Below are 12,907 nucleotides of genomic sequence, written 5' to 3'. Positions count from 1 at the left end.
CACCTTGCTGGCTCTGAGAATCTGAAAGAGGAGCGGCAGGCCGTGAGTGATCAGCTCCTGGGTGTACTCCTCCTCCTCAATACAGCTGAACTCCTTGAGCAGACCCTGGATCAGGGGTCTCCGGTGCTGCAGAAAACACGTCCTCAGGGACTCCAGCCAGGTGTGCAGCGTCCAGGGGACTCCTACGACACACACGCAAAGGCCAAACTGTTGACAAGGCCTTAAATGCTCTTAGACTAATCACCCGACACAGTCTCTGTATAAGCAGTTACTTTGTGACAACTGCTGCTGTAAAAGGCCTTATATATATATATATATTTGTCACATACACAAAGAAACACACAGAAACACACATTTACACAGAGGCATTATTAATACAGTCACAGACACCCACCCACACATTGTTGTTGACACGGGACTCTGGTATTTCATTGGTTAGAATGCTCCCGCCTACACAAAGCTTCTCCATCCTGTCTTCACTGTTTCCCACTGCCAGTCATGTCTCTGTCAATAGACTATATGCTCTTAACAAACTAATAAACTGTATGTGGCTTACGCGGAGGTGATTAACCAGCCACCACACTAACAGAACTTGGGGCAATGAGAAGACAAACAAGTTGTTCCATAAACATTCCACAGGATAATCGTCGTCATCATCATCAACTACAACAACAACAACAACAACAACAACAGCTGCACTATGAACACCACAGGCATAACATCTAGTCACATATTACTTTGATGCAAACGGATCTGAATATATCTAGTACAGATAAACATGCTGCATATCTATTGCAATGGTGAAAGCTTACAGAACATACTGTACATGATGGTTACAAATACATGTATGTAGTTAATATATACTTGAACTGAAACTGTTTCCATAATTGAAGCAGAAAGGGCACATTGAGATTGTCAACTCTTTGTGAGGTGAGCCCTGACCATGAAAGCATCACAGAGATTAAAACGAGACTAATCAACACAAAAGCCAAACATTAACACCTATTGGCAGAGGATTAGGAACATTCAAAAGACCAGTTTGAAAACGTAACTGGCGTTCAACAACTTTCTAATTTGTGAATTAAAAACACCAATTAGAATAAAACGCTCTAATTTCCTGGCCCTTTGATGGATTGCAGACATGCACCCAGATGGTAACCTGATAGGTTACTGATCTAGTCGATTGATCTATTGAGCCTCCACACAAGAGGAGGGTGGCAACGTGATGAAGGCTCATGATAATGTCTGGAATGGAGTGAATGGAACAGTATCAAACACATAAAACCCAGTGGGACCAACAACCACTGATCTATTCCACACAGGTATACTGTTCCCAGAGAACATACTGACCTAGGCTGATTTGGTTATATCTCACTCTAAAGAGTTACCAGAATGTTCACAAACAGGTTTTGTATGTCTGTGGGAATAATATAACCAATTGTCATCAGAATGTAGTAACGGCAGATTATGTCACTAGTGATATACAACAGAATGTGCTAACCTGTGTATGAATGTACTAACCTAAGCTACGTATGTCAATGGTGATATCCACATGCCCGTGTTCAGAGCTGTGGTACATCGCTTCTCTCAGGGCCTTGAGCTTTGCCTTGCCTGTCCGGACCAGGTCCAGCTGGGAAGGGCTCCTCTCCCCCAGGCCTCTCTCCTCCTCTGTACCCTCGGCCAGGATCTCCTCCAGGGATAGCACATCCCCCTTCCCCTTCTCGGTCTGTGACAGCAGCTTACGGAACACATTCCTGTACAGTGAGGTTAGCAGACAGCAGGTATATGTTGGTGGTGGCAGTGTTGAAACTGAAAGTGGGAGCAATGTTATGTCTCTGCACCTGCTGTATGCGGGCTGTGGGTTCTACTACAGTTCTCCTGTGTGAAAGGTGTGGGTTCTACAACTTTCCTTCTCTGTGAGGGGTGTGGGTTCTACTACTGACCTCCTGTGTGAAAGGTGTGGGTTCTACTACTGTCCTCCTGTGTGAAAGGTGTGGGTTCTACAACATTCCTTCTCTGTGAGGTGTGTGGGTTCTACTACTGCCCTCCTGTGTGAAAGGTATGGTTTCTACAGTACTACTATCCTCCTGTGTGAGGGGTGTGGGTTCTAGTACTGTCCTCCTGTGTGAGGTGTGTAGGTTCTACTCCTGTCCTGTAGTGTGAGGTGTGTGGGTTCTACTCCTGTCCTGTAGTGTGAGGTGTGTGGCTTCTACTCCTGTCCTGTAGTATGAAGGGTTTAGGTTCTACTCCTGTCCTGTAGTGTGAGGTGTGTGTGTTCTACTCCTGTCATATAGTGTGAGGTGTGGGTTTTACTCATATCCTGGAATGTGAGGAGTGTAGGTTCTACTCCTGTCCTGTAGTGTGTGGTGTGTGGGTTCTACTCCTATCCTGTAGTATGAAGGGTATAGTTTCTACTCCTCTCCTGTAGTGTGAGGTGTGTGGGTTTTACTCTTGTCCTGTAGTGTGAGGTGTGTGGGTTCTATTCCTGTCCTGTAATGTGCAGGGTGTGGGTTCACCTCTTGCCCTGTAGTGTGAGGGGTGTGTGTTCTACTCCTGTCCTGTAGTGTAGGGGTGTGGGTTCTACTCCTGTCCAGTAGTGTAGGGGTGTGGGTTCTACTCCTGTCCAGTAGTGTAGGGGTGTGGGTTCTACTCCTGTCCAGTAGTGTAGGGGTGTGGGTTCTACTCCTGTCCAGTAGTGTAGGGGTGTGGGTTCTACTCCTGTCCAGTAGTGTGAGGTGTGCGGGTTCTACTGCTGTCCTGTTGTATGCATTGTGTGGGTGTTATACCTGTGTCCATGTGCAGCTGCCAAACTGTATGAGTTCATATCTCCTTGAGGGGCCGTAGAGATGCCATTACGATACATGGTGCCCACCATAGGATCTGCCCCTCTCTCTAACAGCAGACTGACCAGCTCAAAGTTACCTGGGAACACATGAAGACGTTTGGTGAGCAGTGTGCTGTGTGTATGTTTATGTCCCTCCATGCTACTCTACATAGGGCCAAAGCTGAGCATGTTTGTATGGGAATATGTTTGCAAGTGTGCCGTGTGAGCATGTTTGTTTGTTTGTGCGTGTGCATGTGTGCGCGTGTGTATGCTAGAGTTCCCTGAAACAATTGCGACTTAACTTGCAACAGTGCTTAATTATTGCTGAACGCATTGGCCCCTGAGTTCTCACTGATCAGGGGGGTCAGGTAATACTCCAGGTCCTACTCAAAATATCCAATTGCATTTCTTGTTATCAGCAGTTCCAGCATTTCTCCTTCTCCACTATAAATCGTTGTTGATATGAGGAATGCATTTTCTGAATTTTCCCAGTCTCCTCCCGTTTTAAACTTTAGGAGGACATGAGGTCCTGGTCCACACCCGCGGAGTACCTGGTTTGGGGGGCCCGTTGCAGTCCCTGTCCTTGTCCATCTGGTCATACTTCTGACCTAGTCTAAATTTAAATAGACTCTGGATTTAGCCCACATGCATTTATTAATTATTCCAATTGGACTCTTAATATCTCACCCGGCACAGCCAGAAGAGGACTGGTCACCCCTCTGAGCCTGGGTCCTCTCTAGGTTTCTTCCTATAATTCGGCCTTCTTGGGGAGTTTTTCCTAGCCACTGAAATTCAACACTACTGTTGTTTGCTCCTTGGGGTTTAAGGCTCCTTTGTGACAACTGCTGTTGTCTTTATAAATAGATTTGATTGATTGATTGATAATGTCTAGCCAGCATGGTTAGCCAGGTTGGTTAGCCAGCATGGTTAGCCAGCTTGATTAGCCAGGTTGGTATCCAGGTTGGTTAGCCAGCATTATTAACCAGGTTGGTTAGCTAGGTTGGTTAGCCAGCATGATTAGCCAAGTTGGTTAGCCAGGTTGGTTAGCCAGATAGTCTGTTGGAAAGGGTATGCTGTTCCAGAAGTGTACCTGCAGCGGAGGCCAGCTGCAGTGGGGTCTCAGTGTAGTTCTCCATGCCATCCTGTAGTGAACCCTCAACATTGGCCCGGGCATCCAGGAGCAACTGTGGAGGGCAAGGGTCAGGCAGGGGGTGAGGCAGGGGGTGAGGCAGGGGGTGAGGCAGGGAGTCAGAATTATCCTTGCTCTCTTTGTGGTCTTCACCACATCTCAGAGTTAGACTCAGACATCACAACCTGACCCTCACTGGATAGTACATTATATTATAGCCTGGTAGAACAGATGGCTTGGGAAATGGAGTGTGAAATGGTGAAACTCAAAAGCCCCTCACAAAATCAGACTGAACATTACAGGTGCTTAACTCTACACTAAAGAGACCCAAAGTCTGCAATTAGTATTCAACCACAAATACAGATTTTCTCCTTTCTCTCCTTTTTCTTTTAAAAAAAAGGGCGGCAACATCTTTTTATTTGAGAAGTACAGTTAATTAATTCAATCAGTTTGTGGAAAAATCTTTGCAATATTGGTCCATGTGTTTTGTAACCATTAGCAGACAGATTATTGTGATTGAACTAACGTAATGCAGTATGTGTTTCATGCACTCTGAGTGAACCAAGTGGAGAATCAGCCAATCGTTCAGACCAGTGCTTGTCTGACAAAATAGGACCCGTCTGGGACCAACACTACAAAAGTAAATGTTTCCATTTCAGCCAGTTTTCCATTAGGTTTTCAAGCTCAGGTCACCATGTACTCAATGAACATTCAACAGACACAATACATGATTAAGAACAACAAACATTTGAGCTGCTGTTTTATGATCATAATGCATGGTAACAAACATCACACCAGGATTTGGATCAATTCATTTTCAATTCAGTAAATCTTGGGAGGGAAAAAATGACTTCCTACCAATCTCAGTTCATCTCAGTCCTTTTCAACCCAAAATTATGTAATCTCCTGAATTGTATAAACTTCAATGGAATTGACCCCGATCCTGCATGATGCCGAGGAATGAGAGACGAACAGAAAACACAATGAGGTGAGAAAGGATGATGTCACTACCTGCACGACAGGGACATGTCCGTGTGACACGGCGAAAGTGAGAGGGGTTCCCTGGCGCGTTTCGGGGTACACTGAGGGATGCTTGTGCACTGTGTTTGGCACCTGGGAAGTCGTCGGGGATGTTGAGGGGAGAGAGATGTAAAGCCATTAAAATGCTAGTCTGTGCAGCAAAGACAGGCAGCTAAAGGGGCAATCTAAAAGAGAGCTGGGTCGTGTTCATCAGATAACCAACAAAAGAAAACACACAGGATTTAATCAAATCCGTTATCCACTGAAAAACCTGTGTTCCGTTGCATGTCCTGATGAATACAACCCTGAAGCCATTAGCAAAAGCAGACATTCTGCGCAAAAAAGCTTGTCTGGTTTCTAAACAACTCAATAGATTCCATCTTGTTCTGTCTTGTCCTGATTTGTCCTGCTGTCCTCTCTGAAACTATGGTACCGCTCCTTTCCCGCCATGATCTGTCTGGGTCCACTCAGAGTCCAAGGCTGACCTAAGGTGACCTTGGTAACTAGACCATGTTCCCTCTCAGGCAAACAGTTAGTCAGGGGCTGAGACACCAGCTTGGAGCGCATGAATGTGAAGCTGTGAGCAGAGACCCGTGAACAAAGCACACAAACTCATTATTCCCTTGGGCATCTCCCAGAGCCTCTGGAGCTAAGAGACTCATTTCAAACTTTTCTGTAATTTGCTTTTACTTTTAATTTTCTTTCCTTTAATTTACTTTCCTTAATCACTCTGAGGTTGCACAGAAGCAGAAGTAACACTTTTTTATAATTCCTTTTTAATCTGTCTGACTGGTGTGTGTGTGTGTGTCTGTGTGAGCAATGTTTCAAAAATACTTCGAGCAACAAACAGTGTTGGCAAATCAATCAAATCCAACACATGCTCCATTTAACTTTATTTAGATTAATCATAGCAGCAATTAAGTTATGACCTGATGGAGATGATAATGTGTGGTCAAATTAACCATGGACACAGCATCCTTTCTCAATTTTGTCTAAAGACCTTTACTCTTTTTTTGCTGCTCAGCAATAAAACCTTTTTCGGGGTGCTGTGTTAAGTGCTTCGTTCTAGGGTCACTACTATCATGGCAGACACAAACTCTGAAATGATGGCTGGTGGTTTACAGTCATGAGGTGACTAACAAAGGCTTAGACCAGCAGGCACAGCAGACCACACTCAGAAAATGAGCTCATCAGGGACTCCAATTAGAAATGGGTACAGAGGAATTATCTGTGTACCCTAATTTTTACAATATAAGTTGGCTAGGAACATATTCTCCCAGCAACGACCAGGAGAGCAATTTGGCTTAACCCCGAGAGAACAACGGATTCCTCTTGTCGATTCGGGAATTCAGTCTAGCAACACTTTGGTCACTGGTCAGGTGCACTGACTGCTAGGCTACCTGCTGACCCTTGGCATGCTGTCTTAAGGCACAGCAAACATGATGGTGTGTACAGTGAACACTGTGGTGGCCTGGTGATTATGGCCCTCTGACTTCACAGCACCGCCACAGCAGAGGAATGGGAACAGATGAGGGACAACGCAGCCAGGGTTTAGTCCTGCCTCACACACATTCATCAGCCTGATCCCAAATCAGCTGGTGGGGTCTGGCCAACTGATACAGTCATCGTCACGCCATAATAAAAGTCTGCACGAGTTGGCCAGATAAGGCTTCGCACAACTCAATCCACACAAAATATCACACAACTCATTCCACACAACTCATTCCACACAGAATATCACACAACTCATTTTTGCAGCTCATTCCACGAAACACACTACAGAAGTAATTGTAAACAACTAGTTGTATACTGACCTCACAGAAGTCATTGTAAAGGACTCTTGTATACTGACCTCACAGAAGTCATTGTAAAGGACTCTAGTATACTGACCTCACAGAATTCATTGTAAAGGACTCGTTGTATATTGACCTCACAGAAGTCATTATAAACAACTAGTTGTATACTGACCTCACAGAAGTCATTGTAAAGGACTCGTTGTATACTGACCTCACTGAAGTCATTGTAAAGGACTCGTTGTATATTGACCTCACAGAAGTCATTATAAACAACTAGTTGTATACTGACCTCACTGAAGTCATTGTAAAGGACTCGTTGTATACTGACCTCACTGTTGATGTCGGCTCCAGCGTCCAACAGCATCTGTACCATGGCCTCGTCCCCTCTCACACAGGCGTACATCAGAGGAGTCATCCCCTGGTTGACAAATCACAGAAGGTGTGAGAGGACACAGTGATGACTTTACAGTTAGCGGGGACTATTGTATTGTTTGACCAATGAATGGGTTTTTTCCTCATTTAATAAAACTGATATGAAGCAGATATCAGAGACCCTTTTGTGTGTCACTGAGTTCTTTATACTGTGAAATTTATGTTGTTATTCCTTGTCCTTGGCAATAACTCAGAACCCAACACAAATACTGCAGTCCGAACTCAGGAAAAGGTACTCATCATAGCAATGTGGTTATGTGAACGGAGCTGGAAGGCTTCAGACACACATGGCAATGATGGTCATCCTCTGACTTCTTGGATGTCAATCAATCAATTCTTGGATGTGCCAACTTGGATGCCGTGTTTGAAAGTTCCCTTCCAGCCACCTTGATTAACTAGTATGTAGTGTAGGTCATGGAAAGACTCAGAGGAGCATTGGGAAAAGCCATGACATCTCCACTGGGCACCACAGTCAATCTAAACATCAAAGACAGGCTGTCTGGAGGGAACGGTTTCTCAGCTCAGAACCGCTTCAAACTAAAAACTCTGTTTCCCATGAAAAATGTACGCGGCTGGTAGAGAAGACAAATGTGTGTACAGCATTTTGTGTGTGTGTTTTTTACGTGTGTGCGTTTGCGTGCCTAGGTGCATTCCTGCTTCACAGAGGGCCTATCTAACCTGTTCACTCATACTGTTGATGCCGTCTGGCCCCAGCAGATTGACAGCCTGTTTCACCAAGTCTGTCCGACCACAGTTCAGCATACGGAAGCCCAGGTCCTGTAAGAACTTAGCCTCTGTGGAAGCCGCGTCCAGCTTCCTGGATGCACAGAAGCAGTCGTCTGTCCTGGGGAGGGAGATGACAGGAAAGGAAACTGAAGGAGCGGAGCGATGTCAATTCAAGCTTTATGTACGTGTTCAGTGATTCTTCACTATTTATAGTATTTAACCGTTTCAAATGATGTGCACATTGTCCTGTTGAGCCTATACCGTGTGTCTGGTAACGTGCTTTTATCAGAAGGTTTCTGTGTTACAAATGTTTATTTCTGGTGTGACTACAGAACCTGAGGTCATGTCTTAATCACCCTATCCGGGCGCATGAGCAGATTACTCTCTTTGGCATTATGGTGCCAGGAAGCATAGACTGGGGTCCCTAGTTGATAAGATAGGCTATTCTTTAGCACTAGTCATGTTATCTTAAGGTTAGCTATCCAACCCCCACTACTTTAGGTTTTGGGATAGAAACCAGAGCGGGGCTTGGGGGAAATCTCTCTTGAATTTTCCTCACATCCGCTTGCATCTTTGCTCTTGCAAACATCTTACATTTATATCTTTGATACTAGTACTGTAATTGTATATTATATATATACAATTACAGTACAAGTATCAAATATATATTAAATAATTATATATGACATTTATTTGTTACATTAATTCATTGACTATTTAGGAACTAATCTAAAACAGGTCAAAATCAAGTTCCTTCAAAATCGACTGGGCTCAGGGTGTTCCACTTAGAATCAGATCAATCCTTATTATTGATCCTGGTTGGAAATTATTCAGTTAATGTGGAGAAAAATGCAAATGTATGAGCTTAAGACCTGTGTGTGTGTGTGTGTGTGTGTGTGTCTGTGTTGTTGGGTTTGTCTGTTTGGGTGTGGGTCCGTGTTTGTGTTTGTGCAGGTGTGTGTGGTAGTGTGTCTGTGGCTGCGTGGGGGTGTGTGTGTCTGTGTGTCTGTGTGTGTGTGTGAGTGTTTCCATGGCGTACTTCAGCTGGCGAGGTTCACAGTCGACCCCTGGCAAGAGAAGCCTGGCGGCCTGCCGGACGTCATCGCTGTCCACTGAGAAGCTGCGTCGGTGCTCTGCGTGGGCCACCGACACCCTGATCCACTCCATCAACGGGGGCAGTACCAGGAACGGCCTGCAGGGGGAGATAAACACACAGTTACACACACACAAACACACACACACAAGTTTGTATGGCTATCCTCATGAGGACCAGAAAATAGAAATTAAATGCTCCCTTGACCTAATCTTAACCATAATCCTAAACAACTACGCCTGGATCTTAAAGAAACCCCAATTCTAACTTTAAAATGAAATGTAAGTTTGACCCTAAACCTAAACCCTGAGCCGGAAATTGACCTTTGCCTCATGGGGACCGGCAAAAGGTTCCCATGAATCAATTTCTTTCTGGTTTTACAATACTCATTGGGACATTTGGTCCTCAAGAGTATAGTTAGACCTTAAACACACACACACACACACACATAGAAGAATCATCAATATTAGCTATGGGCTGAATGGTATGGGGGGAGCATTGTCTTTCAGCAAAGGTAAGGTACGCTTCCTCCTTTATATAGAGGTTGTTTCCCATTTCAATTTACAATTCAATTTCACCAATGGAAGGTGGAAACACATTAGTATGTATCTGCACCTGTCTGTCATATACATTCAATTATTAATATTAATAAATGTACATGTTAACACTGAACAATAGTGATGTGACTCTCCAGATCAAAGCATAATACATCACACAGGACAGCTCCACGTAGCCTTGCATGTCCTTGACCCAAGCTTGGCTCCCGTATCTGTCATCAGTAAGTCTGTCACTCATCACCAGTCTGTCATTCTAGCTTGAGGGAGAATCCTGCTCTAATGACACAACGTTTCATCACTGAACACATTCAATTGACTATTCAAAACCACTGGAAACATGTAACCTCAGGGCACAATGATACAATTTGTACCAGCAGTTGAACCGACGTAACCCCACACCATCATGTGTAGTATATTTTAAAAGCTGATCTATGCCACAATGAAATCATCTGAAAAGCACACAGTTAGCTTGAAGACGGCAACTTCTGACCATACTCGTTGAAACTCGCTGTTAAAGCACGGTCCTATAGTTTTAATACATAAAATCAGCTGATTAAAATCCTTTCCTCACTCTGCTCAGAGCTGAAGTAGATGGGAGAACGAGACATGCGGGACACATTAACTGTGGCTGTTAAGTCTGGAGGCCTTAAGAAGGCCTGCTCTTGATCAACTGTCAGCTTTTTTACTCCACCTTCCCAGACAAGGGCTTCCACAGAACCTCAGGACACACAGGGCTGCTGATGTCCTGTCGTTTATAGAGATAAACGGAGGGGTTTTTCCTCATGGTGTGACATGGCCGTCCTAAAACACAACAGCCTCTGACTTGTATTGAATGGCAATGACTATGTCACTAACTGCAATGTGTTTCAGCCATCATTTCCTGCTGTTCACCCAGGACAGGTGCTCGTCAGCCCTTACTTCACTTTAACAAGCTGTCGATTGACTCCACTTCCATTCCAAATAAACCAATGGAAATTGGTTTCACTTCATAGTAAAAACATCTGTTTGAAACTCTGGAGATTCACTGTTAAAACAGAATGCAGATGGTGTGTCGTACTGCTACACGCTTGTGGTGGTTCCCTACAGAGCCTGTCCGCCCAGTACATGGGGTCTTTAACCTGTTGTAACACATGGCTTTTATTCAGTCTTTAAAGACCTCCAGAGGGACCCATTGAAAATAAGTTTTATTTAATCACTGTCAAAACCTGCCAAAATGGCCTGGTGTCCACCGTTTACAGACTTTCATTCAGTTTGAGTACCAAACTAAACATTGTCAAGAAGCCTCCTGTGTGTAACTCAACTGCAGACTATTCTCCCATTAGTGAGTGAGAGCCGTGTGTATTGTGTGTGTGTGTGTGTTTGGTTCTGTGTTACCTCTCTGTATGCAGGGTAACCTTGGAGGGTTCTACGTTGGGGTTCTCCCACTCCATCTGGGGACAGTGCATGAAGTAGCACAGGGTGTACAGGGCCTCGGGTTCCCAGTGCACCGGACTGTTCTTCTGGTGGATGGGAGTCCCGTTTGTGTGGTTCTTCACATGCAGGGGCTGGAGGTAATGTATGGCCCGGGACACCAGGTCACCTGCAGCATGAACACAGTAACATCAGGACAGTAAAAAGGCCATAAGGAAATGGAAGGGAATACACTCGAATGCAATCTCTCACACACACACACACACACACACACAGACACACATAGACACACACACACACACACACAGACACACAGACACGCACACAGATTATAGAGAATTATAGCGAATGTGTCTGTGTGGAATTAGCGTCGAGAAGGCCCATGAGCCTTCCTTTATGGAGCTCCTTTAGTAACAGCAAAGCTGAAATATGAATATTTATATTCCCCAATACACTCACACTTGCTACTATCCCGCACTCTGCATAATCCTCCAGTACTTTAAGGTCTTGCAGTGGCACTCAAACTATCTGCTTTAAAGGATTTCTTCATAGATTTAGAATATTCCCTGAAAATGTCTAATTGGTATCTCCATGAACATGATGGATAGGACAGAAGGTAGCCCTGGAAGACAGGCAAGGCATCTGGACCCAGACAGCAACCCACCGAGATACAATAGATAACACTGTACAGGGTTTCACAGGCCTCAGCATTCAGCTAGGAGACACAGTGATTATCAAGACACGCCTTGTCGTACAGCAAAAACACACCCTGTTATATACTGTACATGATAAACATATGGGCTGTATTTATAACATGGTTCAAGGCTCTAAACTCTGTGAGTGTAAAGTTAACACATGCAATAAATCTTTGATACATTTTGCATAGGAATTCTTTTTACCCTCATTGTCTGTTTTTCCACATCGTCTGTTTTGTCTGTTTTTCCAGAGACTTTTCCAGTTTTAAGCTGGTCATTTGAAGGAATTTATTTAAGGGCACGAGATGGGGGTGATTTTCCATTGTTTCACATCCACGAGACTCTCCCGTTTCGATTGGAGTTACGTATGAGACAAGACAACCACCGCTGATGATGTTGGATGGACTTGGCTGTATCAAAGGCGCTGTGTGTTTGTGTGGAAAATGGCAATGACCAGCGTGTTCCCTTGGCAATTGATAAAGGTATACCATGAACTTGTGTCGTAATCATTCGATATTTACAGATGTCTTCAACAAATGTGCAACATTACACATTTGTTGATGTGAATATAACAGAAAAGCATATATCGTCAATTTTGTGTTATTATACTTAAGACAAATATACTTTCTTTTGGCCATTCTGTCCCGATTTTTCTTGACTTTGTCTGTCGGGCGATAAAACCATTTGTTTGAAGATTCACACCTAGGGATCTGACCCCCATCACATTCAGTTAGCGATAAGGGTTGGCCTTTCAGACGACCAAACATACACACAACCAACCAACAGTACTGCCAGCTAAAGGGTGAGTCTATGGCGACAGTCAGTCAAGAAAACACACAGTTTATTTAGCGCCATAATTGCGCGGCTTTTGCCCGCTGCCAAGATTCCATTGTGCCTTGACAATAAGACAGGGGCACATGCAGAGGACAGACAAAAAAAAAACCTGGGAACTGGGAGGTTGAAATAAACAGTTTATCACAGTGTAAAACTGAAGACCTGCGAGACGTCAGTGCTGGTGCTGACTGATAAGAGACAGTGCAGCATTGTATGAACCGGTATGATGCAATACAATGAAGAGTGTGGGCTGGCTGATGTGAAGGCAACCACCACCAACACCACCACACACTGGCATGCTGCATTTATAATTGATGTGCTACTGGCAGTAACACACACACACACACACACACACACGCGCACACACACAGGTTGTATGCACACACAGGTT

The 12,907-nt window shown here is 44.4% G+C and overlaps 1 protein-coding gene across 2 annotated transcripts in view; it reads right to left on the bottom strand.

Moving 5' to 3' along the window:
* btbd11b (BTB (POZ) domain containing 11b) overlaps window positions 1-12,907 on the bottom strand; it is an 81,051-nt gene that overhangs the window by 10,537 nt on the left and 57,607 nt on the right. Inside the window, exons 3-11 of one of the 2 annotated variants that reach the window (XM_010883370.3) lie at window positions 10,952-11,156; window positions 8,967-9,119; window positions 7,880-8,045; window positions 7,098-7,187; window positions 4,965-5,066; window positions 3,915-4,008; window positions 2,787-2,922; window positions 1,522-1,754; window positions 4-182 (exon numbers count right to left, since the gene is read on the bottom strand). In XM_010883370.3, the coding sequence (XP_010881672.1) occupies window positions 4-182; window positions 1,522-1,754; window positions 2,787-2,922; window positions 3,915-4,008; window positions 4,965-5,066; window positions 7,098-7,187; window positions 7,880-8,045; window positions 8,967-9,119; window positions 10,952-11,156 (1,358 nt within the window). The remainder of the gene's footprint in view (window positions 1-3; window positions 183-1,521; window positions 1,755-2,786; window positions 2,923-3,914; window positions 4,009-4,964; window positions 5,067-7,097; window positions 7,188-7,879; window positions 8,046-8,966; window positions 9,120-10,951; window positions 11,157-12,907) is intronic. The other variant, XM_010883371.3, reaches the window with a different exon arrangement.

This window comes from Esox lucius, chromosome 19 (genome assembly GCF_011004845.1).
Source record: "Esox lucius isolate fEsoLuc1 chromosome 19, fEsoLuc1.pri, whole genome shotgun sequence".
NCBI lineage: Eukaryota > Metazoa > Chordata > Actinopteri > Esociformes > Esocidae > Esox > Esox lucius.
This window is presented reverse-complemented; position numbering and strand designations above follow the sequence as displayed.